The sequence below is a fragment of the Passer montanus genome, unplaced genomic scaffold, assembly GCF_014805655.1.
Source record: "Passer montanus isolate IOZ18808 unplaced genomic scaffold, ASM1480565v1 scaffold116, whole genome shotgun sequence".
NCBI lineage: Eukaryota > Metazoa > Chordata > Aves > Passeriformes > Passeridae > Passer > Passer montanus.
Genome location: NW_024358278.1, coordinates 798,988 through 826,850, shown reverse-complemented (window position 1 = coordinate 826,850; position 27,863 = coordinate 798,988). Strand labels below are relative to the sequence as shown.

The 27,863-nt window shown below is 45.4% G+C and overlaps 1 protein-coding gene across 2 annotated transcripts; it reads left to right on the top strand.

Annotated features, from left to right (window-relative positions):
- The first annotated feature begins 3,666 nt into the window (after positions 1 to 3,666).
- Positions 3,667 to 26,438, top strand: SCAF4 (SR-related CTD associated factor 4). 2 transcript variants are annotated; one of them, XM_039696967.1, is made up of 20 exons: positions 3,667 to 3,771; positions 4,363 to 4,407; positions 4,806 to 4,967; positions 7,595 to 7,730; positions 9,941 to 10,080; positions 10,585 to 10,761; positions 10,977 to 11,077; positions 11,560 to 11,607; positions 12,696 to 12,804; positions 13,144 to 13,311; positions 13,942 to 14,027; positions 14,706 to 14,896; positions 15,725 to 15,825; positions 16,783 to 16,896; positions 17,526 to 17,682; positions 18,297 to 18,451; positions 19,197 to 19,359; positions 19,449 to 19,529; positions 19,612 to 19,800; positions 25,292 to 26,438. In XM_039696967.1, the coding sequence occupies exons 1-20, from the start codon at positions 3,700 to 3,702 to the stop codon at positions 26,116 to 26,118; spliced, it is 3,222 nt and encodes a 1,073-aa protein (XP_039552901.1). In that variant the 5' UTR covers positions 3,667 to 3,699; the 3' UTR covers positions 26,119 to 26,438. The 2 variants fall into 2 exon arrangements, with proteins under 2 accessions (XP_039552901.1, XP_039552903.1); XM_039696969.1 differs by lacking the exon at positions 11,560 to 11,607.
- The last annotated feature ends 1,425 nt before the right edge of the window (positions 26,439 to 27,863 follow it).

Here is a 27,863-nt window from a genome sequence, read left to right as displayed (position 1 = left end):
GCTCCATTCTGTGCACTCGCATGATGTCATTTTCATATGAGTGTCTTTGTGGAGATGTTTCTCCCCAGTGGCTCGGGATTTGTGAATGGTCTTTCTGGGCCGCAGAAGTAGCTTAGTTGATGAAGTGCTGTTGAGCTTCATTGCCTGGGGGTCATAGCTGGTCAAAATCAAATCTCACTGTATTTCCCAAAGAATGCAGCCTGACAGCTCTGCACGCTACGTGTTCTCTTACCTTCAGCAGCACCTTACACTCGCTGTGCTTCACAGCTGGTGGTCAAGCATTTCAAACTTGCAGTGATCCTCTGAGATAGATACAGCTTAGCAACAGATCCCTCTCCTTCCCTTGAGGAAGAACGGGGGCCTTAAAATGTATAGAGCTGGCAGAATTCCTTTCAGAGGTCTGGTGGTGCGTTAACAATAAAGGTGTTTTGTTAACGAAATAGTGCAGTATCATGTCCTCCACGAGCCCTTCTGTAAGTCACTGATGGTTGGCTGGGTTGGGTGCTGTCTGAGTGCATGAATAAAATACATTCCAAAAGACAGTGGGTGAATGTGGAGCCTGCTTTGGGAAGGGCTGGTGGACACCTAAGGCGTGTTGGGATGGTTGAGGGCGTGTTAGACTGCTCTGGGAACTGGAGAAGGGGAGGTTGGATGAGGTGTCCTGACAATGACCCGGGTGCTTGACACCCACTGATCACTAACCACTGACTGGTTCAGTAGCTCCTGCTCCTCTGTGTGCAGCTGCTGTGCTCTGGGGTGTGTTTAGTGAGTGTACAAAATGGGCTCATAGCTCTTTATTTGTAAATAAAGACACCTTTTTGTGGCACAGACACTTGAGCAAGAAGGCAAAGCCAAGGAAGTCAGTTCAAGTCCTAAAAGGTACTTTTACTGTCTTACCTCACTTAAAACAGACTTCAGATCATACATCAGGCTGGGTAAATTTTAAAGTAGCGAAAGTTTTTTACTTCCAAACCCCCTGGTTCTCAAATTTCCATGTAAACTAAACCAGCAAAGGGCATTAATTATAGAATGAGAGAAATTAATAATTTGCTGCTCAAAAGGCTGAGAAGTAAAGGCCATCAGCACCCTGTTCCTTGTGCCATTACCTGCACGCGCAGGGCTCCTGGGCTGGAGCAGGGGCAGGCTGGGAGCTGGAAGGCCTCTTTTCACTCTGCCCGGTGTGGAGCTCCTGTGTTTCACACTCCCTTTGCATCTGGGGACACTCACTCTGTCCTGCTGTGCTTTAATAGCCTTTTTAGCCTGAAACTGAGCAGGTGGATTTCCTGCCTTTTGCATCCCTGGCTTTATAGGTGCTTTACCGTCTACTTCCATCCTGCTGGGAGGAGCACCCAGAAATATTCTTAAATCCATATTTTCGACTTAAATACCCTTTAACACCTCTGCTTCTGTTGTACCAACATCCTGTAAACAGGCAGTTAGGGGCAGTAAAAGCAAAAAGTCATTTCTAGCAGGTCACAGCATTCCAGGCACAGGTTCCTGTTGTGAGGCAGGACTTTGGAAACCTCTCAAGCTGTAAATTTTCTTTGCTTTTGTCACATACTTTTTTTGTAAATAGAGCATAAGTTCTCGTGTCCAAGTTGTTCCTTGAGCTGATCATGGTGTCCTTTGAGAAACTGGATGTATTATTGTGAAACAGTCCTCTAAAAATAGTGGCTGGGTGATTGGTTTGGGAAGTGTGGGTGAAAGAAGATCCAGGTCTGATTGAAGGAATGCAACTGGAAATACCTGGCTGTCCCTTCCAACAGGGAGAAGCCACAAGGAACTAGGAAGGGAGCTGAATTTTAGCTGTAGCCATCTCTAAAACATGGTGTTGACACATGTAACTCACTAGAATGACACAAAAATTGACTATAAATAGTTATTTGGTGTTCTGAGATCTTAGGTAATTTCAAAAAGAAGAGCAAAACTCTGAGGTAAAGCTACAAGAAATAGTGGGAGGGGGTGAAAAGAGCAGGGTAGATGGATAGGATGTGGACATTCATATATATGTGCCTTATTTCTCCCTGGCAGTTTATGTCCTGCTTGGGATACTTTAAAGACATTTCTTTTTATTATTTTGCTGCACTCGTTTCTTGTCACCTTGGGCCCTGCTCTGAGCTCTCCCAATTTCCTTGGGGTCTCTCCTTGTGTTCCTGGAACACAAACATCAAAGCAGTGCTTCCACACCAGCTCCTTTGTTCTTTTTCTGTGGGACTGGATCCTGTCCTGGAGGAACCAGTTGCTTCTTCGTGGGTAAAGGAGGGGATATGGAGTGCCTGTTGTAATGCTGGCTCTTTTTCTTCTCCTCAATCTCAGTTTTTGAGCCTTCTGGTGGTTTGTTTGTGGATGTTGGGGTTTGGATTTTCCCCCCTTTCATTACCTCTTCAGACAGATTTTCCTGAGTTTTAATGGTAGCACTGACTTTGTTCATCAAGAGTCTCTGTGCTTAATTCTGAAGCACTTAAAACAAAATTTTTTAAAAAACCCATATCAGCTCACAGAGCCCTCTCTCCTTCTGTGTTTTATTTGGCAGTTTTTATTTGTCCATACTGTGATTTCTCAGCAAGCAGTGATGTTAGCTGAAGTATCTCTTACAGCTGAAATGGCTTTAAAACCCCAACGTTCTGGCACAGGAACTTGCATTTTGTGGGCATGAATAATGAAAAGTCATGGTCTTGTGTTGGTGTTGGAAAAGGCATGTGGCTGCCACTGTCTGCAAGGACAGTTTTTCTTCTGTCCTGTCTCCTGGAATAGGAATCAAATTAAGAAAGTAAATACAAAATAAGAAAGCAAATTTCCTGCTCTTGGTGTTTTCTAGGTGTAAAGCTTCCTTTTGTACAGCTCAAAGCCCTGTTAGCACTTTCCTTTTCTCTGAGTATGTGGCCAATTTTTTATCTCCTTCATTGATTTTTTTTTCCTTAACTGAGACAGTGAATAAATCTGTGTAAGTTGGTCACTTCACCAGTATCTTGGAACTTTAATTAATAACATAAGAGACAAAGTTTTAAATGACATCTTACTTTCCATTACACTGATAAATGAAGACACTTTGATTCTCTTACTTTGCTGTGTGACCAATAATGGATGACATTTTTTACTCACATTCAAGGGCTCAATTTTTTCTTTATGATGAAGACAAAAAGGAAATTATGTAACACAAACCAATTTTTTTTCTGTGATTTGTGAGGAATATTTCAAGGTAAAAACAGTTCTGTGTGTGTGCTCAGGTTTCTGTGTCCGTCTCTGTGTGCGGTTCTGGTTTCCCTCAGTTTCTGAAACGTGGAGCTAATGTTTATTTTCATTTATGGCCAATGTCACCTATAAAGATGACACATAACTACTGTATACTTAATATAAACCTCTATAAACTTCATATAATACCTATAACTTCTGCAAAGGTTCCCCTTGGGGAGTGAACTTTTCCCCTGGGAGCCATGTGGAGGGTAAGGCAGCCAAGTGTGCAGAGCAGTTAACTTTTTTTTCTTTCTTTTTACTTTCTTTTTAGCAGTACCCTGGTCAGTGCTGCTTTCCTTGGCTTTGTGAAGCAGTCCCTTCTCCCAGGGCCAGCCAGCAGCGTGGCCATGCACAGTGTGGGGTGGCACTAATCAAATCAGCCACCCGAAATGTTGTTTTTGCTTAATTGCTGAACTTCAGAGTGCATTTTTAATGTTTGTTTTCTCTGTTTAGCTCTTCTCACTGATGGAGATGAAACCTCCTATTTCCCGAGCAAAGATGATTCTCATCACAAAAGCTGCCATTAAAGCTATTAAGGTAAAGTACAACAGAACAAAGATGAAACTGTAACAGCAGCAATGTTTTATTATTTCGCTTGTAAGTAAATACTCAGGATTTCCCAACCTCAGCTTCGGGGATGGTTTATGCTAGTTGCTGTTAAGGCTGTTGTCTAGAAACAAGTGGGTGGTGAATATCATCCCTTGGTTTTGGACTGGGAGCAAAATGCCAGCTTGATTTTTTTGAGTCGTTGCTTTTTCATGCTACACCCACTCGAGTGTTGTGATTTTGTGTAATAAAACTAAATATTGCAGGATGCAACTGCGCCTTAACATGTGAAACCAGTGTGGATTGCAGAGAAAGTAAATCCAGAAAGCTTTCACCAATACTTGGCAAGCTCTGTGCCTTGTGTGCACACTGACACACTTCTGACTCTGTCTGGGTTTCCCCATGGAATATTTTTCTGTTTGGGAACTTTCTGCTTTTTGGAAAAAAAAAGTCACATTGCATGTGACTGCAATGTTCTGTAGCCTTTCTGAAATGGTAGTAAGCACAAAGAGTTAAAATGCTTCTAAAATTATGTGCCACTGCTGAGGAGATGATAACTGAATGGATGTATTTATTTTCCAGCTCTACAAGCATGTTGTCCAGATTGTGGAGAAGTTTATCAAAAAGGTAAAAAGTAAAAAAAAAAAAAGAAATGTATTGATACGCTTTGCTAGATATTGCTAATAATGCTGGTAAATAACCAGAAAAGCTTCTGTTACTTAGGGATTGAGAGAGGAAATTCTGGTTTGTTAGGTTCCACATTGTAGTTTTCCATAATACATTTAGGAGGGGAGGAGAGCAGTAAATTGTGGGATTTCCCACCCTACACAGCAGCTGGGGAGGAAGCTGGAGGTGCTGAACTGGGAAGGAATCGTCACTAGGACAGCAGACAGTTGCAGAGGATGCATGCTCATGCCTGCCGGGCTGGCAGAGGCAGGGGCTGTGCAGAGCAGTGCCTGAGGCCAGGGCAGCGTGCAGGGGCTCGGGGCTGTCCCTGGCTCACGTGGCACTCTGTGTGTTTGCAGTGCAAGCCGGAGTACAAGGTGCCGGGCCTGTACGTCATCGACTCCATCGTGCGGCAGTCCCGGCACCAGTTCGGCACCGACAAGGACGTCTTCGGGCCAAGGTTCTCCAAGAACATTACTGCCACATTCCAGTACTTGTATCTGTGTCCCTCTGAAGACAAGGTAGGAGAGCCCTGCACTCGTGTTGCTGTGCACTGATGGGTGCTGCCGTGGTGCTTGCCCTCCTGTGGCAGTGGTTTGGGGTTCTCTCTGACCCTCGTGGTGTCTGCTGCTGAGAGTTATTTATCAAAGGCAACAGCTAATTCAAGTTTAAATTTATTTATTTATCAGTTTTGTTTTGCCTACACAGACACTTGAGCATTGCGTGTTAGTGTGCCAAAAGTTCTTCTTGAGGCTCCTTCAGAACTTTGGTGCTTGCCCTCCTGTGGCAGTGGTTCAGGATTCTCTCTGACCCTGGTGGTGTCTGCTGCTGAGGGTTATTTATCAAAGGCAACAGCTAAATGCAAATTCAAGTCTAAAATTTATTTACTTATCAGTTTTGTTTTGCCTACGCAGACACTTCAGCATTGCGTGTTAGTGTGCCAAAAGTTCTTCTTGAGGCTCCTTCAGAACTTCCTTTGGAAGGCAGTGTCTGCCACAACACTAAAGCATTGCAGGAGTAGCTTTGGTTTTCTGGGCAGAGACTGTTCTGTTCTGAAATGTTTTCTAAGAAAATCATCATGTTGGTTTCTTCAGTCTTTTCCAGTCCCATACCTGAGTTTTGTTGGTGCTCTCCACTGTCAGGGCTGGTCTAAGGCCTCATTTTTCTTAGTTCTGCTGTACATTTTAGTAGAACAGAGGCTCAGAAAGTGGTGTGAATTCCTGGTGGTCCAGAGAGGATGGTTTTTGTGACCTCTGTCAGAACAGTTTTGAGACTCCCAAGAACAGTGTGTTTTAGAAGCTGCCACTTGGTTTCCAGAAAATCTGCCCCTCCCTTTCTCCCTGTAAGGGTGAAATCCTCCTTTTCTACCTGACTTCCTCTGTAACTCTCTAAATAAGCTCCTGAAAGGCTTGGATGCTCTGCAGTTTTCTAATGTGGAACATTTAGACCTTCAGGCATTGAATCTGATATTTAGGAGCTCCTGGCTTGCTAGCCTGTGAAACAGAGCAGTCCCTTCTCCTTTCTGTTTCTGCATTACCATTTTGTTCATCTGAGTGAGTGAGATTGTCCATCTCCTTCATGGAGCTACTTGAAATAGGGAATATTATTATTTAAAACACACTTGCTTTGATGAAGTTCTAGTTCCTAAAAAAAAAAAAATACCCTGATCTGCAGATTCTCAATAAATGTGGGGGATATCTGAAGAGGATAATGGTACCTTTTTTTTTTATTTTTAAACAGCCTTTCTGTAAAATTAATACGTGACTGAAAATGAGAGTATTACATTTACCCATTTTTTTTCTGATATTTAGGAGCTCCTGGCTTGCTAGCCTGTGAAACAGAGCAGTCCCTTCTCCTTTCTGTTTCTGCATTACCATTTTGTTCATCTGAGTGAGTGAGATTGTCCATCTCCTTCATGGAGCTACTTGAAATAGGGAATATTATTATTTAAAACACACTTGCTTTGATGAAGTTCTAGTTCCTAAAAAAAAAAAATACCCTGATCTGCAGATTCTCAATAAATGTGGGGGATATCTGAAGAGGATAATGGTACCTTTTTTTTTTATTTTTAAACAGCCTTTCTGTAAAATTAATACGTGACTGAAAATGAGAGTATTACATTTACCCATTTTTTGGCCTTTGAATGATTTTCAAGTTTTCTGGAGAGACAGAATACCCAAAGCAAAAAAAAAAAAAAAGTTAACTGTTTTTCAGACCAAAATGTTACTTAAAAATAGACATTTCAGGTTTCTCTGTAATAGATGTTATTTTAGCAAATATTTTGTAAAATTCTTTAATCACTCAGTTAGAGGTGGATTTACATGGGTGTATATAAGTGAGTCACAGTGAAAGAACAGAATCAATTCATTTGAAGGTGCTTAAAGCTTCTGTGTGTGCAAGTGAATGACTAAGTCTGCAGAGAGGACAGCCATACAACGTGTGTTCTGCCTTCTACCTGCTTGCATGTTCCAGCTGAAGCAGCACAACTACTGAGACATTTTTGTTTGAAGGCTGGGCTGAAGAAGGAAAGGACAATTTCCAGCTTGTTCTTGGAAGCTGCATTGTTCTTCATGTCAAAAAAAAAAAAATAGAGCTTAAAATAACAGCTGACAATCAGAGATTCTAAATTAATCCTGCAGTGATCAGTGAGCATGTTTTTCACTTGCTTTCCTCATCTTTTGGGTAAGGAAGGAGATGCAGTTTCTGGCCTCAGCATAGAATTAGGGATAATACCAAGGAAGGAACCCTCAATCTGACTTCAGAGTGTTGTGGTGGCATTTTCTGGCCTAACTCTCTTCTGAAGGCTTTCCAGCTCATCTTCCTTTTCTCTTTCTGGTCACATGGGCTGCTTGTTTCATCCCTGTGTAGACGTGGGGCTGAAATGATGTCCTGGATTGTACATCACTCCTGGATTTCTGACTGGCCAGAAGAGTTTCAGGGAATTGTCACAGCTTGCTTTGACAGTAAAATAAGTTAGCAGTTTTTATCCTTGCCAGTTCAAAGGTGTTGCTGCCCTCTGTGATGACACAGGGTTTGTTAAGTTGGTGTGATTATGTCAAGTGCTGTTCAGACCTGCTCTGCATACAGAGATAAAACGGTGACTTAAGAAAGCTGGATTCAGCATTGGTGCTTCCTTTTGTTTCAACAGAGTAAAATAGTTCGTGTCCTGAACCTCTGGCAGAAAAATGGAGTATTTAAAATTGAAATAATCCAGCCTCTCTTGGATATGGCAGCAGGAACCAGTGCCACTGCACCCATGGCAGAGAATGCTACTAACAATGAAGGTAGGAATGACATTTCAACTTCTGCTCTCAAAGGGCAAATGGAAACAGCTTGTTTGCTTCCAGCACCAAGTGCCTGCTCTTAGTTCCAGCAGTGACATAGCAGTGAAGTCAGCTTTGTCACAGTGAGCAGCCAATTAATTTTAAATAAGTACTGATACTGTACTTCAGAAATTATCAGTGTGTGAATACTGACTTGGGAAATGTATTAAATGTTTTTCATGTATATATGCATGTGTACATTTATATACAGGTGCCCTCTTAAGCAGATTCTCTTTCTTCTTTTGCTTTGGAATGTTTTTATGTGATTTCTCAATTTTCTGATTCTGATGTCAATTTAAATGCCAGAATCCAGGTAAGTAAGTGGGATCTTAGATGTTAAATAGTTTCATCTTCCTTTCAGTGAGCTTAGTAGCTGAAAGCAGCAGCTGTCAGTGTCTGAGTGTGCAGCCCTGGAAGTCTTGGGCTGGTGTTTCACATGCAGGTTCTCAGACAGAGCATTTGTGCCTGGGATTTTGCACAGGCTGCTGGCTGGGAAGCACAGACCTGCAGAGCCCAGCAGTGCCAGCCTGCCCACAGTGCCTGCACTGACCTATTTAGTGCCACAGCAAAGCTGGGAGCCAGGTTCCAGGGAATATGCATTCCACAATTCCTTCTTTCTCCAGAGAGCAGCTTTTGGCTCTGCATTCTGTGTTTCACACTGAGCTGTGGTAACCTCCTTATTTACTGTGCTCATGGAGCAGGACTGGGAAAATGGAGCGGAGGGAGTGAGGTGTGGTGCGAGACAGCAAAACAGTGAAATCATTCCAGCTGTGTTCAGGGAAGTGTATCCCATTAAAGGGTTTCTAAACCTGGCAGGGCCAGGGAATGCCTTGGCATCCGAGCCTGGGGGCACAATGGTGGCTGTACAGTTGAGTTTTGGGACAGGTGAGGGGCACTGCCTGGCCAGCTCTGTGTCTCCTCAGTAGTGGTGAACAGGTTGGTTGCCTTCTGCAGAGATCTTCAGTGAGGTTATTCAGATGCAACAGAGGGGCTAATTTGGCCCTGCAATAAATATGCTAATGAATAATAATAATAATAAATATATTAATGCGTTATGTGAAGTACAGTCTGTTTCACCCATAAAGACAGAGAGAAATGCAGATTTTCTCCCTTGAGCAAGCATATATCCTGCTGAATGCATTCAGGAAATAATTGGGGAGTTACTTTATATTTAAAAACAACATATACCTTTTTTGCTTTATTTTTGTGTTTCATTTCACTTCTGGGAAAGTATTATTCAACACATTTGCCTGTACTTGCTGCCTGTCAACACTGGAGTTATTTGAAGTGCAAACAGAGGAAGGGCTTTAAAGGAGCTGCTATTGCAAGGCAAACATGTTTGCTTAGTGTTTCAAACTAAATATTTCTGTCTGTAGAGGTTTATTTTAACTCACTCCTTGTACAGCTTTATTATGTCCATTAAAACAGATCTGGTGAACAATAGTTACTCACAGTATGTAGGAATTGATGGGATTATTGCTAATTTACTTGGTACTGGCAAGATGTTTATTAAAAAAGGTGTTGTAAGGCAGAGAGAATGGGAACACTAATAGCATGTCTTAAATTGTGATCTCACAATTGTGAGTCTTTTCCTGGAAAAATGAGTAAATATAATTTTCCTGGTAGGAGGATTTATCCATCAGCTGCAGGTGTGGCATGTGCACGTGCAAAAGGGACATGTGAACAAACTTTGTCAAAGAAAACTACCTCTGAAGTAATCCTTAAAAACCTTTAATTATTGCCAGACTTCCCTGCAAAGGTTCAGTTACTGGTGGAAAATACTGATAGAAACTCAGCTGCTCTTCCAGTGAGCCATGAGGTGTTGATCCAAAAGGATGAGTCCAGTCTGTGGAAGCAGAGCCACCACTCCCAGGATATTGAAGCTCACTGCCAATGCTGTTTGAGGGGTGAGAGCTTTCCTAAACCTGCTCAGCTACAGACATGGAGCTGGGAGCTGAAATTCCGTGTGGGACCAGCTTTTCTGTCTCAGTGCAGGTGTGAGCAGTGAGCAGAGCAGTTCATGGCAGAGCGAACAGAAAAGGCAGCTGGCGTGCTGCAAGTAGGCCCTTTTGGGATAAATAGGGGGGTGCAGGCAGCAGACACTTGTTGTGGGGAGCAAGAGGGACGTTGTGGAGTCACACAGCCCTTCCTGTGTTCCTGCAAACCCCCAGGCTCGCCGCCCCCCCCGGCCAAGGTTCCCTCGGAGCCGCCGCAAGTGACCGCGAACTCGGTGCCCGCCGTGCCACAGCTGCCCAGCTCCGACGCCTTTGCAGCTGTAGCCCAGCTGTTCCAGACAACACAAGGACAGCAGGTAACCTGCTCACTGATCCCCTGCAGCTCCTGGGGAAATGAGGGGAAATGCTGGGGTTGAGAGCCTGGGTTTGAAGCAAAGGAGCTTCACAAAGGTCTTCAGCGGGATAGAGTATTTAAATTCTTCATCCAGTAGTTGTGATATTTGGTGATACTCAGCTTTATGTCCCTAAGTAATTAGTTATGAATTGATGCAGTAACAGGGTTTCTGGAGCAGGTGGAGTATCTCAAAGAAAACGAGGAGTTTTATTGTTCAGTCCATTTAAATGTTTGCTGTGTTGAAGGGCCTGAACACTGCAATGTTGGGATCTACTGAACTTTGCCACCAAAGTATTTAAAAAGGGGCTCGTGGTCTTGCTGTAAGTGCTCCACAGTTCAGTCTGGTTGTTGCTGTGTTCATCCCCTGCCACAATCTATATTGACATAAAATTTATGTCCTACAACTCTTTCAATACTTGGTGTTTGTATGAGGACATTCACTTCATACTGTCTCACGTTTCTGTAGCTCCAGCAAATCCTGCAGACCTTCCAACAGCCTCAGAAGCCCCAGTCACCGGTCATAGACAACACTGTGATGGCTCAGGTTCAAGCTATTACTGCTCAGCTGAAAACCACAGCAGCACAGCCCCCAGAGCAGAAAGCTGCTTTCACAGCACCTGAGCAGAAAACATCATTTGACAAAGTAAGTCTTGGTTTGCATTTTCTGAAGCTGAAGAAATCTGGTTTTGGACTGTTTTTATTTTGTATTGGAATATAGATTTCTATTTTTCCCCAATTTTAACCCTGTCTTTAGTTGCAGAGCTTACATTGGTTGTAAGAATGTGATAATAAGGATATTTTGGCTGCCAGTTGAGTAAGATACAGGAAAAATAGTTGTCCTGATGTGGTTTCTTTCAGAAGCTGCTAGATCGGTTTGACTACGATGATGAACCAGAAGCTGTGGAAGATGCAAAGAAAGAAGATTCAGCTCCTTCCCCTTCAGTGTCTCAGCCAGCTTTGTAAGTTCTGTACCACAATAAAACTAAGAAGTCTTTGTCCTAAAACGTTTTTTAGGTTAGAAATTAGATTAAAATTCCAAGTTAGTTCAATTTAACTGCTACACTGTTAACAGGTTTTGGTGGGGTGATTTTTGTGTCTCATTACTTTGGTGAGCTGGTTTTGCCTCATTGGTGGAGGACTGTGTTCTGTAGAGAAAAACTCTACAGAGTTTTGGTTGCAAGATAAGTTCCATGTTTTTACAGTACACCTGAGGGTGTCAGGGCATCACTGGATCAGCTGGATTGCTTTGCTGGCTGGGCAAAAGCTGCTATCCCAAACGTTGTGATAGTTTATGGTATTCAAGAGATGAAAATTTGCTTTACAGTTTTATGTTGGCAAACATTCCGTCCCCACACAAGCAAGCTCAGGCTCCTGTTTCCCTTTTGCTGTGCATTATGATAAAGTCTGGAATGACATGACCACATCCCAGTTTTTTCCACAGGACCTCTCTCTCATTCAGTGCACAGGCTGGATGGTGCTCAATGCCGGGGTTAGTCCATATTTCTTTTTTCCCTGCTTCAGTACGTGGCCCCATGTCTTACTCTCTGTATCTGCATCTAAACCCTGCTCTCAAAACCAGAACCACTAACTCTGTCATAGCTTTCTGACTGTGTCTCTCACCTCGAGCACTTTATGTCCACGAGTAGTAGCTCCTTTAAGGGTCTCTGAAGGAAATGGAAAGTATTTGCCTTAGAATGCAGATGGAGCTCTGGAGTGCAGAAAGATGAGGTAGGTCATAGGCACTGCTTGGTCTGCCCAGCTGGAGGCTTGTGGGCATGTTTATGTTCTGTAGGCAGTGCCTCACAGCTGTGTGAGGTGTCCCTGAGGGTGGCATTCCAGTGTTCCCCGTCTGGGGCACGCAAGCTCAGTAATTCTCTCTGTAAAACACTGATCTGTCCAGAATCTTCTCAGAATTGTCTTCAGACACTGCAAAGTTCCATTTCCCATCACCAGCAAATTGCTTTATCCCCCTGAAATCCTGCTGAGTTTCTTGCACAGGCTGCATCCTGCAAGCAGGTCGTGTTACCTGCACAGACCTCCAGAATTCCCTGAGCACTGTCCATTCTGTGTGTTGAATCAGGAAGTGATGGGCATCCCTGTAATAATCCTCCTGTGATACCCACCCCCTTCTACTCTGCCCTCTTTCCTCCCAAACCAAAGTGTTTTCTTGCAGCAAAAGTACAGCCAGTTTCTTTTCCTGGAGGAGAAAAGCATTGCTTCTTTTGTTCCCAAAGGAGGAACTGCAAAGGAAGAGAATGAGCCCAAGGCAGAAAACCTTCCTGAAATGTTTCTGTAGGCTGAGAACTGCAGCAAGCTCATATATCTGCAGGGGCAAGAGAGGCTCTAACCTTTGTGTAGCATTTCTTTAAATGTGAATGGACTGCTCTTGGAGTGGAGAAAAGATCAGGAAGCCACGCTTTCTTGCTTTTCTTTTTTTGTTGGAAACAGGATCATAGTAAAGATAATTGTTCTGTCTAAAATAACAGCAAGAATGTGTCAATGTGCATAGAAATCTGTAAGATAAAGACAAATCTGTGCGTCTACTGACTTGTCTCACCAAAATATTCCTGGTTTTAGTGGGTTTCCAGGAGAAGGCATGCAGCAGCCAGTATTTCCTCAGCTCCCAAACATGGATCCTTTTCAGCAGCGGATGATGGGAATGCAGCAGGATCCGATGCGGCACCAGGTAACCCCAGGCTTTTCCCTCGTCTCCCTGTTGTGTTTTCCATCCTTTGCTCTTTTCTGTGGTGCAGCAGGAAGGAGGGGATTTTCCTGCTGGTGAAGAGTGAGTGTGGCTTAGCCCTCCATCTTCCCAAAGAAACGTTATAAATATTTTTGGTGTCTGTCCTAGTCAGGCTTTGAAGGACAAGATTGTTACTTCTACACCCAAATGCTTGGCCCGCTTCATCTTTCCCCATCTTTTGTTGTGACTTCTGAGCAGACATAAAGCTTTGCTTGAGCCTGCTGGGAAAGCAAAGGTAATTCCTTCTCCTAGCTGGAATTCTGTGTTTTTTCTTCTCCCAAGGTGCCGCTTCCTCCGAATGGGCAGATGCCAGGCTTTGGTCTCCTGCCTACCCCCCAGTTCCCACCCATGGCTCAGCCAGTGATGCCTCCAGCAGCACCAGTGCAGCCAACTTTCCAGTCTCCCTTCCCAGTGCAGGCTGAGCCACACCTGCAGAAACCCCACCAGCAGGTGAGCAGCCTTGCAGTGAACAGACCCACTCAGATGCTCTCAAACATGTCTTTTCCCAAATGTGTGTGGATTGTCCTGAAGCAGAAGTGTCAGGGTGACCAGGACACAGCTGGCTGTGAGGGGAGATGTCCTTGTCCGTGACATCCAGTTGTCTCTGCTCTGCTGGGAGACACTGGAGAGCTCCAGGACTTAGCCCTTTCCTGTCTCCAGCATAATTCTGGCTTAAAGTAGTTCCTTATAACATCTTGGGGAAAAGTTGCAGCAGATCTCACTTTGCCTGGGATTTTGATGATGGAGCATGATCCACTGGCTGATCTTAAGGAATAGACTCATACTCTGTGGAGATGCAGGTGTTGCTGAAATGGGCTGAAATGTGGAAAACCAATAATTTGCAAATTGAAAATGGGAATTGTGTAAGTTATTTCTATGGTGCCTTTTCAGTGGCTGTGTTAAGTACTGGACCCTATCCCTGCTAGCAACCGCAGAGTGAAGCTTTTGAGTCACATTACTCTTTAATTTCACACATTTGAATATCCAGTATATTTCAGTGCTGTTAATTTAGTCTGAGCATAAAAAGAAATAAAATGCTTGTCCTGCTCACCCATAACACCTGTCAATTTCACGTTTTAGGACATGGAAGTGGAACAGCCACCCATTCAGGAGGGAAAACGGCATGTTTCTGACAGTAGGAAATCAAGGTCTAGATCTGCATCAAGGTAAATGAGTGAAAGTTCTTTTTGTGCAGCAATGAAAAGCAGATTAATGAACCTCTGAAGTCATCTCCCTTCTGGGGAAAATATGATATCTGTGCAGTTCTCTCTCACTGGGAGAGAGCGACTTCCATGCCTTTCAGTCCAGAGTAAATTTTAGGGATGCAGAATGTGATAGTTTTAATTTTCCTGTGCTCTAAAAACACTTTTCTTAGGAAAACATTTGTGATCTGTGATCTGTGACTTGGATAAATCTGTAATGGATAAATCTTGATGTCACATCCCAGCTGACCGAGCAGATCTGGCTTCACTCTCTGTTTAGTTGCCAGTCATCTTGTTCACAAGCTCCACACGATTTCTCTGAAGGTCTTCCACACCTGGAGTGGGTTAGAACTAGAACACGATGCAGAATACAATTTCAGTGGCAGAATTTATTTATAAATTGTAAAAGCAATAAACACTTTCCTCATTGACGTGGGTGTGACTTTCCCCGTGTTGAAGTGGACGCAGTTTTGATGATCAACTTCAGGACAAAATTAGTCCATGATGAGAAAAGGGAGAGGAGTCAGCTACCGCAGTAATTCACGAGCTTGGACTGATGTGTTCTTTGGGTGCTCTGTAACCGAGGCTGCGTGTCCGTGCCGGGCTGCCGGGCGCTGAGCACCGTGGCTCTGGTTCCCACAGGTCCCCCAAGAGGAGACGCTCGCGGTCGGGCTCGCGCTCGCGCCGCTCCCGGCACCGCCGCTCCCGCTCGCGCTCCCGCGACCGGCGCCGGCGCTCACCCAAGTCCCGCTCCCAGGAGCGGCGCGAGCGCGAGCGGGAGAAGGAGCGCCGCTCCAAGGGGCTGCCCCAGATCAAGGCAGAGACTGTCAGCGGTGAGTCCTCTTCTCTTCTCTTCTCTTCTCTTCTCTCTCCTTCTCCTTCTCCTTCCTTCTCTCCTTCTTCTCTCTTTCTTCTGTCCCCTCCCCTCTCATTTAGATCACTCTGCACCTTCCTGTAATGCCCAGTATTTTCACATTTCTGTGTTCCTTGGGTTTAATGCTGCTTCTTGTGGTTTCTGAGGCTCATCCAAACAGAACAGAAATTAACGGCCTTGTGATTCCCGGCAGGAATTTCACCACACTTCCCTGTGCTTCTTTACTCATATTTAGCACTTCTGGAGTATCTCCAAGTTTGAAATGTTTTGGCTGTAGAATATGAAAAAGCTGAAACCCTGTGTTTTTCTTTTCTTTCCTTCAAGACATATAAAGTGAAGGAGATTGAACAAAATGAATTTGAGTTAATTGTAAATTATTACAATTTTTCTAAGTATTCAGTCTTGTGTATCTCTCCAGCCCGAAGGGGAGATTTGACCTGGAAAGCACACAGGCTGAAGTTTGGATTTCTGATACAATCCTGGCTTTGCCAGTGTTTATAGACCAAACACAGTAGTTGTATTCTGAATATTCCTTGGAAGTGTGGAATCTTCTTCGGGGTCATCAAGTAAAATAAAAACATTCTCTCTTATATAAGAGAGAAAAAACCTGAGGTGTATCTCTCAGGTGGAAAACCTGGCTGAGTGTTGAATGTTGCTGCAGGAATCTGCAGCCTGGGGGATACCTTGAGCTCCTTTCCTGGTTATTACCCTGGCTTTAGCATGGGATGGGTGCTGGTTATCTGTGCTGTAAGGAGCTCTGACCTCCTGTGCTAACTCTTGCTTGTAGTTTGCAGTACCACACTCTGGGTAGGACAGCTGGACAAAAGGACAACTCAGCAGGATGTGGGAAGTCTCTTGGAGGAGTTTGGCCCCATTGAGTCCATCAATGTGAGTAGAAGGGGTGCAGTGTAAGCTGCTCTGGTGTGCTTGGGTGCAGAGCATCTCTCCAGGCTGCTCTGAGGCAGAGTTATTTCTGATCCCTTCCAAAGAGCTGGCCTCTCATCTCCTCTGCGTTGTGTTTGCAGTGTGAGCACTCAGATCATGTGGCTGACTTGTACACAAACAAGAAGGGAGCTGCTTTGGTTTCCTGCAGTATAAAAAGGCAGAAGATTACCCCATTTTCATAAAAATCCTGCTTTCCGTGCAGGATGATGGCTGCAGAATTACATCCCATGCTTCTGAGTTCCTTGGCTGCTTCATTTTATTTGATTATAGAATCATGGACTCTCAGCTGGTGTTCTTGTTACTCGTCTGTCATTTTAGCCATAAACACAGAGAACTATTGTTTTATTTTGCTGTATTTAAGGATATTTTATGTATAAATTATAGCTGTTCCAGTAACTTCAAAAATTTAATTCATTCAAACAAAAATAAGTGACTAATTTTCTTCCTATTCCCAAATTTTGTAAAAGACCATAGGAGTTTTTTCCTCAAATTCATTACAAATAAAAATTATGCCAAATCTGCAGCTAGAACTGAATGTGGAGGTGCAGCTGGCAGAGTGAAGGGGAATACTGTTGTGCATTCCACAAAGTAACTAATTGCCAGATGTTAGAATTTACATGAACACTATTGTTTAGCAATTTAAAAGGATTAAATATGCAAAAGTCAGCTGTATTTTAGAGTTTTGGAGGTTTTCAGGGGTTGTGGAAGTTTCAGTTCACTAGAAGTGTGAATTTCCAGAAGATACTGGCTTTCTTAGCCTCCTAAACTGACATTTCCTTCCATGCTTCCACAGCCCCTTTGGAACACCCCCTGATGTCCCAGCTTGCTGTAACTGAACATTTGTGTGTGTTCACTGTTTGTTTCCTGCAAAATGAACTTTTTCCCTCAAACCCCACCCAGATGATACCGCCCAGAGGATGTGCCTACATTGTCATGGTGCACAGACAAGATGCCAACAGAGCCCTGCAGAAGCTGAGCCGAGGCAACTTCAAAGTCAACCAGAAATCCATCAAGGTACTGCTTGAAAGCATCAGGCTTTCCAAAGCTGCTGTAATTACTGCCATCCTCTCATCTGTGCTGGGCCTTGGGGTATTTCAGACTTACATGGGTTCTGGAGATGATACTCTCTAAAATCCTGAAAAAATGAATCAGTGAGCTGGTTTTTGAGAAGGAATTATTGTTGCTGGTCTGTAGTGGGATTAGTGGAACCTTGTGTCAGCTTCCTGAAAGATTTCCAATAATTATCTGTTTAATCAACAGAAAGGGTGCCCTTTTGCTCTTTACAGGGGACTGGCACTGTGTGTTTCTTGTTTCTGTTATTTGTCTCCTAACAGAGTTTCATTACAAATGATAATCCTCCAAAGAGTACTAGTAAATAAGGAAATATGCCTCAATTAGTGAAGTTCTTCCTTCTGTAGAATGTCAAATTAGTGTGACATTGTCCTCCAAAGGGAAATGGAATTAATCTTGGTGGCTGGGGATCATCAGAAGAAGCTGGCTTTATACATTTTTACAAATGGTGTGCAAGAGTCAAGCCAAGAAATAGGAACTGTTTACCCTCTAATGCTGTTTTGTGAGAATGAAGTATTAAATCCATTAAAATGGAAACATTTTGCTGACCACTTGTGTATCCCCCACCCAAGATTGCCTGGGCTCTGAATAAAGGAATAAAGCCAGACTACAAGCAGTACTGGGATGTAGAACTGGGTGTGACTTACATACCATGGGACAAAGTCAAACCTGAAGATCTTGAAAGTTTCTGTGAAGGAGGAATGCTGGACAACGAGACCCTTAGTCCAGGTACAGTGTCACTGCATGTTTTGTTATTGAACCTGTCTTCCCAAAGTGCCCCCTCACTGATCCCTCTTTGTGCTTAGCTGGCTTTTCCCAGGAAGTTCTGACAGACAATAGGAGCTGTTTCTTCCATAAATTAAGTTTAAAGCTATATTTGACATTTTTGTTGTTTTGCTGCAATTCTTTATAGTTGTATTCTCCTTTTCCTTGTTTGAGACTTGAAGGTGTTGGGTTTTTTAGAAATGAGTTCTCAAATTAGTGGCAAAGCTGCTGCCTTCTTGCCCGAGAGCAATAGAATGAACCTGTTGAAAGCTTGTCCCAAAGAGCCTTACAGTTTTTGTCACAGATAATGTAACAGAATCCTGGGTGTGTATGAACACTGTCAGTGCAGAGGATTGTTACATGACTACTGAAAGGAACGAGTTTATTTGCTGTTTCAGTCTTTGCTGTGTTTAAATGAATTTGGAATTTTTATTGTCAGAAACAGTATAAATGTTTCTTAGCTGTGTGGTGCTTATTACCTGAGTATTTTCACTTAGTATTTTTGTAAACATGACCAAGCATGTTTCACGTGGCACTGCTTGTCTGACCTGTGTCTGTTGGGATTTTGTTTTGGACAGAGTGGAAGGGAATTCCCAAGAAGTCTGAAAATGAAGTGGCTCAGAATGGAGGTGCAGAAGCTGCACACAATGAACCAGTGTCACCTATTCCCAAAGCTTTACCTGTCCCAATTCCTGTTCCCATGCCTGCACCAATTACAGTACCTCCTCCACAGGTGAGAGTTGTTCCACAGAAACAAACAGAAAGTCACTTTTAATAAGAATTCAGGGAGGGAGGGAATGCCATGAATGGGAACTCTCTTCTCTCAGTCACAGAGAAATTACTGCAGTAGAATCTTTGTAATAGAAGGGCTGAATTATATCTTCAGGTTTTGTGATTGGCTTTTTTTTGTTGTTTGTTTTATTAATTAATGTTCCCCTAAAAGCTTTTCTTATTGGCAGATACTCCACTACTTTTATATCAGTAGTGTTAAAATAGTAGAATCCCTTAAATCGGAGCTAATTGAAATTGAGAGTTTGATATAAATCAGAAATAAAGGAAAAGGAAACACCAGTCACTCTAATGTGCAAACTCAGGTAGTGAGAAGGAGACAAGCAGAGGTTTTTAGTTGCTCTGAAGTTGTGAGCATTGCAGTGGATCCTGTCTGGAAATCCATCACGCTGGGTGCACATGAATCCCAGGCACTGTGTGAGGGGTGTGTGGAGGTGAGTTACTGACACACATTAGTACCCATGTAGCACAGAGGAAAATTCTTCTCTAATTACAAAGGCAGACAGGGCTGGTGTTGGTATTTCCAGTGATGGGAGTTCCTGGAGTGCTCCTGCATCTTCTGTGCAAGTGCCCCCTTGTTGCAGAGGAATTTGAGGTCGCTGAGATGTCCTGGAGAGAGATTCCCAGCGGGACACAGAATCATTGGGGCACTCTTGGGGTAACCCATCTTTCCCCTTCCTTTTTGCCAGGTTCCCCCCCATCCATCAGGGCCTCCCGTGGTTGGTGCACTCCAGCCCCCTGCTTTCACAGCACCTTTAGGAATCCCCCCTCCTGGATTTGCCCCCGGGGTGCCGCCACCGCCGCCGCCTCCGTTCCTCCGGCCCGGCTTCAACCCGCTGCATTTACCTCCAGGTTTGTGGGGTGTGCCAGCCCTGCTGGGCCCAGAGCTGCACGGGGGGTTGTGCAGGGGGGCACTCAGGGCTCTGCTCTGCTTTTTGTAGGATTCCTTCCTCCTGGGCCACCGCCTCCCATAACTCCTCCGGTCTCTGTCCCGCACACTCCGGCAGTGAACATCCCAAACTGTAAGTGCTGGGCCCCGTGGAAGGCAGGGATGCTGCAGGAATTGCTGGCTGGTGTTCAATGTGTCCTTGCCTTGCTCCTCAGCTACAGCAACTGGTGGGAATGAGGACACTACAAAGGAGTCGTCTGTAGGAAATCCCATCCCAACAGTGGTTTCTGGAGGCAGAGGGAATGCTGAAAGTACTGACACTTCCAAAATCTATGGCACTGTTCCACCTCCTGTAGCACCTACCAATGTCCCTGCTCCCGTCACCCAGGCTGTTCCACTCCTTGGTAAGTTCCCTCCTGGGTAAGTTCCGCACTCCATCGTTCCCTGCATTTTAATACCATTTTGGTTTGGCTACTGACTTACAGTCCAGGGGAAAGGGAAGCACATTCTTCTCAACTTGGTGAAATTTCTGTCCTACTGTTGGCTTTGAAATCAATTTTAAAGGCCTAGTTTTGCATAGAAGAAACAGTATTTTTTACTACTGAAGATCTGTTTTCTGAAGAAACAAAACCATGATGTGTAAGTTACAAATTCAAATGCTGTCCACTTTTAACAAGTGAAGGTTTATACACTCTAGAAAGTGAACTTACAGCAACACATGTGTGTGATAGGAACTAGCTCTTGGACTCACCTATTAGATGTATAAAACTAACATGCAGGAAAACTATTTTTAGTGTATTTTTGAGATCTCTGAGGATGGGGTATATTCTTGTTATGTATGGAATAAATTGTTTTAATAGAACAGAGAACCAAAAGCTTTTGTGCAGCCCTGCAGTAGGACAGGTTTTGAAACCTTTGTACGAAGATATTATTTAAATATTACCAAATGTTTTTTTGACTAGCAAACCCAGGGTAATGGGAGTATGTTGCTTAAATTACTTTTCCTAATAGGATACAAACTTGGTCAGGTTTTGAAAGGGAGTGTGAACTGTTACAGAACTCTGCTAAATGTTTATTTTATGATGGCGTGAGCCAGTGTCAAGAATTTACTCCAAAGACTTGTTACCTACAAATTTTTGAGATTACTGCATTTATAAGAGCCTAAGAAATTAATGAAAAGCTAATTTTGTGTTAGTGGGTTTCTGCCCAGAATTTTCAGTGATCACTGAAGAAAATCAGAGATGTGTCTCCCTGAGAGCTCACTGCTCTATTGGATGTGAGGGCTAAATTTTCCATCCATGACTATGATTTATGAATCCTGCATGTTGAAAACTTGACAGAAGACCCTTTCAAAACGGAGAAAAGCTTAAGAAACTCTGTGGTGACACCATGGAGTCAGGGAATTCTGTTAGGAATTTCAGAAATTCACACCTTCCTGCTGAATGACACTTTCTGTAGAGGTAGCAGAGTTTTGGAGTTTTGTGTCTTGGACAGCATAACCTGCACTTCATATTCCAGGCCTTTGGAATGTGTGTGATACACTTTGCTGTATCTCTGCACACATAACAAAAAGCTTTTACAAAATGAAGACTGAACTAAATTAGACACCCAGATCAGTTCCTTGAACAGCAGCTGCTTTTTATTCTTTAAAATCCAAGGAAGCTGAATTTGAGAAGCTGGAAATCAAGAACTTGCCTTTGCTTTCGTTAACTCATTCACTGAGTTGTTGAGGCAGGTAAAGTTCTCTGTGTGGTCAGAGTGACTTGTGTCAGTGAGGGGAGGGTTTAGAGCTCCCAGAGCAGTCCTGAAATCTGTGTGTTTGCCTAAAAGCAGTAGCACTGGATGTTGGGGAGTGTCTAATGTCAAGAAGTTATTCATAATTAAAGGGTTATGTAAAACCCATCCTGAGCATTCTGGAGTTTCAGAGCACTGTTCAGTCTGATAAAAGAGGAGAACCAGAAGAAACAGATGATAATATTCGATGTGATTGAAGATAGAAGGGTACTGTCAGTTGTCCTGGCTTTTTAAAACCTTTCAGTAAGTTAGCACAAATTACACTCTTCTGAAAAGCACTTGGAGTCACTCTTGCATTGAGTGTAGCTGTGCATGTGGGAGGCCAGAGAGTGTCCTGGAAGGATGAGGAAATGTTCTCTGGGAACTTGGGCAGGATGGGGGAGCTCCTGCAGCAGGCTGGACTCAAGATGAAGATTGCTGGGAAGAGGCTGTGAGAGCCAAACTTCTGGCTTGGGAACACTTCTGTAATCCCTACAAAGCACAGGAGCTCTTCAATAACTTTTGTAACTTCAAACAATGCCTCTTCTCTCTTGGTGCAGTTTTCTGTGGAGGACACATTACAAAGTAATTCTGAAGGGATTATTGCAGCCTTTCATACCTTTTCATAAGTTCTGTCTCAACTCCACTGGTTTCCTTTGTGCCTCCACTGTAATTCCTCCATCCGTTCCAGCCAGGACATGGTTGTGCTTCAGAGGAGTGATGCCTCTTGGACTTTGGGTCTGGATTTTTTGTGCTTTTTTCCTAAGCCCACCCTCAGGTTGTTGTGATTTAGTTGTGCCCTTGACCTCACTGTCTGCCTCTACACCTTGTTGTTCATGGAAACAGGACAGTCCAGGCTGTGATGGCTCAGTGAGTGTGTGCTCAGGGAGTTTGAAATGGTCTGCAGAGCAGGTATTTGTAGGTTCCTTTGGCATGTGTCTACTGCAGGAAATGACAGCCTTTAAATCCTTTGGGATTGGCCCACGTGTTCCCTGCATTGAGCAAATGCTGTAGCTCTGGCTAGAAATAAACTGTAGATGCTGTGTTTGGAATACTCAGATTCTGTGATCTGTTATCATGATGAAGTACACCCTATTGCAGTTGTAAGTCTTGATCTAATGCTCTTTTTATCCAAATTCTTACAAGGATCATAACATGTAATCAAAGCTAAGTTATTCTGGAGTTCCCATTGAATTTCACATTCACTTCCGGTAGTGCAAGGTCATATGTTACTCTCTGCTCCACTGATGGTTTGTTCTGAAGTGATTTTTGTAATCTCATTAAATCATAAATCACAAACATACCATTCTCTGAGCCCCTCAGAGTGTGACTGTCCCAAAAGACTGGGATTTTGGTAAGATTTTACAGCTGTGACTCCACATTTAGGCCCTTTAGTTCAGGCTTCTTCCTTTACAGTCCTGACTTGCTCTGAAAGATTCTGTAGCAAACTCCAGCAAAAACCCACCAGACTGACAACATGGTCCCTCTCTCAAGAATTCCCTGGCAGTATTTAATGCTCTGGCTGTAGGATGCCACATTCCCCACTGGAGAACATGCAGAGATTCAAGGTGGAGTGAAACTGCTGCTGTTGTGCTAGATCCGTGAGCTTTTGTCTTGTTCCATGTGTTTCCAGGAGGTTTGTGTGCTGGGACAGACAGAAACCACTGAGCTCCACGTGCTGGGAAGTGATTTGAGGGGTTGGGAGTTACTGGAACCATTTGGTGAGCAGAGTTTGTGTAAGAGTTAATCAGGTGTGGCAGCACTGGTGACATGGGAATTATCCCAAGGGAATGTCGGCTTTGTCCAGCTGGGGGAGATGAGCAGGTCTGGATCACAGTGACGTGGAAATCTGGCTTCATACCTAATTTATCAAAGCAGTAAGGATGGCTCCTGTGCCCTCTCTGGACAGGAGGTCCTTCAGGCCAGCCTGAGCACTTGGGGCTGTGTTGTAGGAGTCAGGTGAGGAAACCTGGGACACTTTGGGATGATGGTTGCTCCTCTGAAACCAATAAAATCTGTTGTGAAGGCAAGGTGTGGTTTTGCACATTGGGACAGAGGAGCAGGTGTCAGGTGTGAGGGAATGGCTCCAGCAGGACGAGCTGGGTCAGGAAATCCCCTCAGGGTTTCTCTCAGAGCTCAGGGAGTTCATACCCAGTTCAAGAAACTGCTGAATGTCAGGTACTTCCTAAACCAAAAGAGGACTTTAACTTGCCCCAGACCTGGTGTGTGTGTCTGTACCATGAATTTCCCTGATCTTTTGAGTAAACTGGGATGTGTTTCTGGACAGCTCTTTAGGTTTTTAGTTGGTGCCTGATTTTTCAGGAGAGTGAGGAAACTCCAGCAGTTCTACAGTTGCTTGAGCCTCAGCCCTGAAGGGAGTTGATATTTGAAATAAATTTAAAATAAAAAGCATGCAGCTCTCTAGCCAATGCAGTTCAGAGTGAAGGAGTTCCAGGTACAATTATGTTGCTTCAGTGCTGCAGTTTGTGTAGAAATAAGGTTGAGAAATTAAATGACTTGTACTTATTAAATGTGAAACTTCCCTCCCTCACCTCATGTTCATGCCCTTGTAACCCACATCTGCTCTGCTGCTTCTAAGCAGAAGCACAGGCTTAACTTCAGCTCTTTAGTTCTCAGTTACTCTATTCTGCCTTGTTTTAATCTTCTGAGGAAGATTAAAAGATGTTTTTACCAACAAGAATATCCCCAAACCTCAGAATTCCTGGGGGACATCATTAGCTATGAATCTGTCTTGTCAGATCTGTACTTCTGTCACAGGAGGAGTTTAAACTGGGTGATTACAGACTTGGTTATTGGCCAGGAGGGGAGAAGGCTCTGCATTTTAGAGAAGGGAAAAATGCTGTTGGTACTGGACCATTTCTCTCCAAGATTGGGAAGAGGATATAATGGGCTGGAAGATGTCACACGAGTCTTCTCACTGGCAAAATACAGCTTCCTTCCACTCTGAATTTAAAGAGCACTCGGGTGAAAAGGTTTCTGTCAGAGATGTCCCTCAAAGTCAGTGTTTTGGTGAGGGGGCAGCACAGAAGGCTCAGCTCTGGCTGGGGATAGGTGCCAAAGCTGGGCAAGGGAGGATGAACACCACAGCTGAAGGGGACCTGCTCCTGTCACTGCTTGTGTCACTGCTTGTGTTGCTGCACCCAAGTGCAGTTGTCACTGCTGACACTAATTCCAGCATCCATTCCCACAGTATTTCATCCTGGTTTTACCCAGGCAGGGCTGTGTTCCCAGGGCAGGAGGTGCTGGTGAGCAGGAGCAGAGGGCAGCAGTGCAAGGGCTCTGGGAACACCGGGCAGTGTTCCTGGTTCAGACTGAGGAGGCATCTGCCCTGGGCTGGTGGGAAGGGCTCAGCTGGAGCTCAGAATTCTTCTCAGAAGCCTTCTTTCTGGCTCTTTGTGTTGGTGTCCAGGAGCTGTGGGCTGAGCTTTATCTGACAGTATTTTTGGAGAGGGAGTTTTTTCCTCCTATGAAGAGTGTAGGAATAAAACTGGAAAATAGTTGGTGCTGGATATGTGCTGTAAAGGATGAAACACTATTACAAAAAAAAAAGAAGCCAGGAACGACCTGTTGCATTTCCTTTTAGTTTATATTGTAAGGTTTATTCTCCTGAAATGTATTTTGTGGTGTCCCTTTTCTCTGGAATGACAGAGAGCTGTGCTCCAGCTGTGTTCCAGCTTCCTCTCTGCTGCCTGTGTGCATGAGCCTCTTGCTGGTGCAGCTGTGGGCTGTTCAGCTGCTGTTTGGAGGGAAATGTTTGAATCTGACTGGAGGGGGTGAGGTATCTTCACCTGGAAGCACAACCCCAGGAAGGGGCTTTGGCTGCACTGGGTTGAGGAATCAGGAGGCTGAGCTGGGGCTGAGGGGCAGCCGTGACTGCACGAGGGCAAAGGCTCCCCAGGGCAGCCTCTGGGATCAGGGATGAGTTGCTGCCTGGGCACAGTCCTTGCTGCCAGCAGCACACAGCAGGTGGAGAGCCCAGCAAGCTCGGCCGCAGGTTCTGGGATGCTCCTTTCCCGGGATAACCGCAGGTGGGGTTCGAGGCTGGGGAACCGCTCCGCGTCCCTGGTGCCCGCTCTGACTGTCCCTTGTGTGTTCCTGCAGGCACCCAGGGCGTGGCCCCGCCGCCGCCCGCGCCCGTGGTGGGGCTGCAGACTCCGTCCACGGGGCTGCTGGGCGCCCGGCCCGGGCTGATCCCGCTGCAGCGCCCGCCGGGGCTGCCGCCGCCGCCGCCGCTGCCGCGCTTCCCCATGCTGCCGCCGCGCCACATGCCGCCGCACATGATGCACCGAGGGCCCCCGCCGGGCCCCGGCGGCTTCGGGATGCCTCCCCCGCACGGAATGAAAACCCCCTTCCCTCCGCCCGGCCACTTCGTGCGGCCCGCGGGCGGCCCGGGCGGCGGCGGCGGGCCCGAGGAGAACCGCGACGGGCGGCAGTTCAGGAACGACAGGCAGTTCACGCCCAGCAGGGAGCAGGAGCGCTTCGGGAGGAGATCCTTCGGGAGCCGGGCGGAGAACGAGCGGGAGCGCTACGGCGGCCGCGACGAGCGGGAGCACGAGCGGCCGGGCGGCCGCGACAGGCGAGACTGGGGACGGCGCAGCCCCGAGCGCGACCGGCACAGGGACTCGGAGGACAGGAGCAGGCGCTCCAGCGGCCACCGAGACAGGGAGAGGGATTCCAGGGATCGCGAGTCTCGCAGAGACAAGGAGGAGAGCCGCGGCAAGGAGAAGCCGGAGGTGACAGACCGGGCGGAGGGCGACAAGAACCACGAGTCGCACGGCAGCAAAACGGAGGGCGCGGAACTTGTTTCAGAACTCGCTGCGGGAGACGCCGACCCCGCGGGCGCCAAAGCCGCGGCAGAGCCAGCGCCCGAGGCTACCTCATCCCTGGAACAGGCGGACAAGGACACGGGCTCGGCGGAGCCGCGCTAGGGCCGCGGCCCGGCGCCGAGCTTTGGTTGTACAGTGCTGTAAATCCGCTTCCGCCCCTGCGCCCCCGACGCGGGGCACTGTGAGCAATCTGATTGCTTCCCTTCTATTTAAAATAGCCACCACATAACATAAAATACTGAAGAGATGATTAAAATATTACCCATTTTTGCTGTAACTTTTTTAAAGTTTTGACTTTAAAAAGTTTACGAATCAGAAGTAGAAGTGCTTTCTATTTTTTTTTTAATTTAAGAAAAGGTAACGGTGAAAGCTCCTCAAAACAATAGGGATGTGTTTTTAATAAACTCTATTTTCGTAACAAACTTTTAACGTGTGCTATTCTTCCTACGCTGCACTGAAGTGGAAAAGGAGTGTTCAGCAGCCTAAAGTTGGAACTGTTAATGCTGTACTGGAGTCTAAATTAGACTGGTTTGGTTCTGTTTGTTAAAGGAAATCCATTTGTTTGTGTAGCGATTCACAGAAGTGAATTTTTATTTGTAACAATCCTCTGGAGTTTTAGATTGCTGCGTTTTAATGAGCTACCTGACCACCCCGGGTAAAAGTTAGTTTTAAGATGTTAATTGCGGAGTTAACTGTTTTAGTGTTTGCAATGCAATCCATTCTTTGCTTTATTTTTTTTCCTCCCCCCTCAATTGGTTCTGTGGTTCCTGTTGCCTTTAATTTGCCTTTTTTTAAAGAAGTGACACCTTCAGGCACCGACGGTCTGCTCTGAGGTCACAGAGTGCGTGCCAGGCTGGACAGTGCCCGCTGCACAGCTTTTGTACTTGGTGGAAGTGAGACCTCGCAGGCACCACAATTCCAGCCTGGCTCTCCAGGCGGGCTGGACAAGGACTTGCCCTTCCTCCACGGACACGGGGCTGCTCCTGCGGGAACGCCGGCCCCTCCTCACCCTGCCAGAGGTAGGTTGTGCTCCCCTGGGCTGGGCACAGAGGGTGTTCCTGCTGCTCCTGGGTGTCGTGGCACCTCCTCTGCAGAGCACTTCCCTGTCCTGGCAGCTGTAGTTTCTCCGAGGCCGCTCCCTGGGGCAGGGACACTTTGGGAAGCTCTGCCCACCCCACGTGGCTCGGCCGTGGCTCAGAGCTCCCAGCAGTGCCAGTGTATGAATCCTGTGCATATTCAGTGGTTTCTTTTCTCCTTGCTATAGGTGTGTTCTACCTTTAAAGCTGGGGATTTGCCCCAAGGGAAGGGCAGCTGCTTCCTTACATCAGTCCTTTTTCACAGCTGCCCTGCAGCAGAGGGAACTGTCTCTGGGGGAGGGAGAGGGTGGGAGAGCCACTGGAGCTCTGGACTGGGGAGAGGACATCTATTTTTATGTTCTTGCAATAGCAGAATAAAGAGAGAAAGAACCTGTTTACAGATTGTAGTGACCTCAACTTCCATGTGTTAAAACTCGAGTCCTCACTGGTTGTTTCCTGCTGGGCCCACAGGACATTCTCTTGTCCCACACATCGAGGTTTGAGCCTTGGAAAAAGCTGCCCCAGCTCTGTAAAGAGGGTGGGTTTGTTTCACTGAGAACACCTCCTTAAAGAGCTGGAGACAAGGAGACACAGGGCTGCTCTGGAGGAAGGGTTTGTTTCACTGGGAACACCTCCTTAAAGAGCTGGAGACAAGGAGACACAGGGCTGCTCTGTTCCTGCAAATCCCTGTTCTCTGCCTCAGAGCCTGGAAAACTGGAACAACTCTTTCCCACCTTCTACAGCAGTGCCTGTGCACAACCCTCACAGCAG

Coding starts and splice junctions, on each gene's coding strand:
- SCAF4 (XM_039696967.1), top strand. CDS start 3,700: ATGGAGATGAAACCTCCTATTTCCCGAGCAAAGATGATTCTCATCACA. Junction 10,762..10,976: donor AGAAAACATCATTTGACAAA/GTAAGTCTTGGT, acceptor GGTTTCTTTCAG/AAGCTGCTAGATCGGTTTGA. Junction 15,826..16,782: donor GCCCCATTGAGTCCATCAAT/GTGAGTAGAAGG, acceptor AACCCCACCCAG/ATGATACCGCCCAGAGGATG.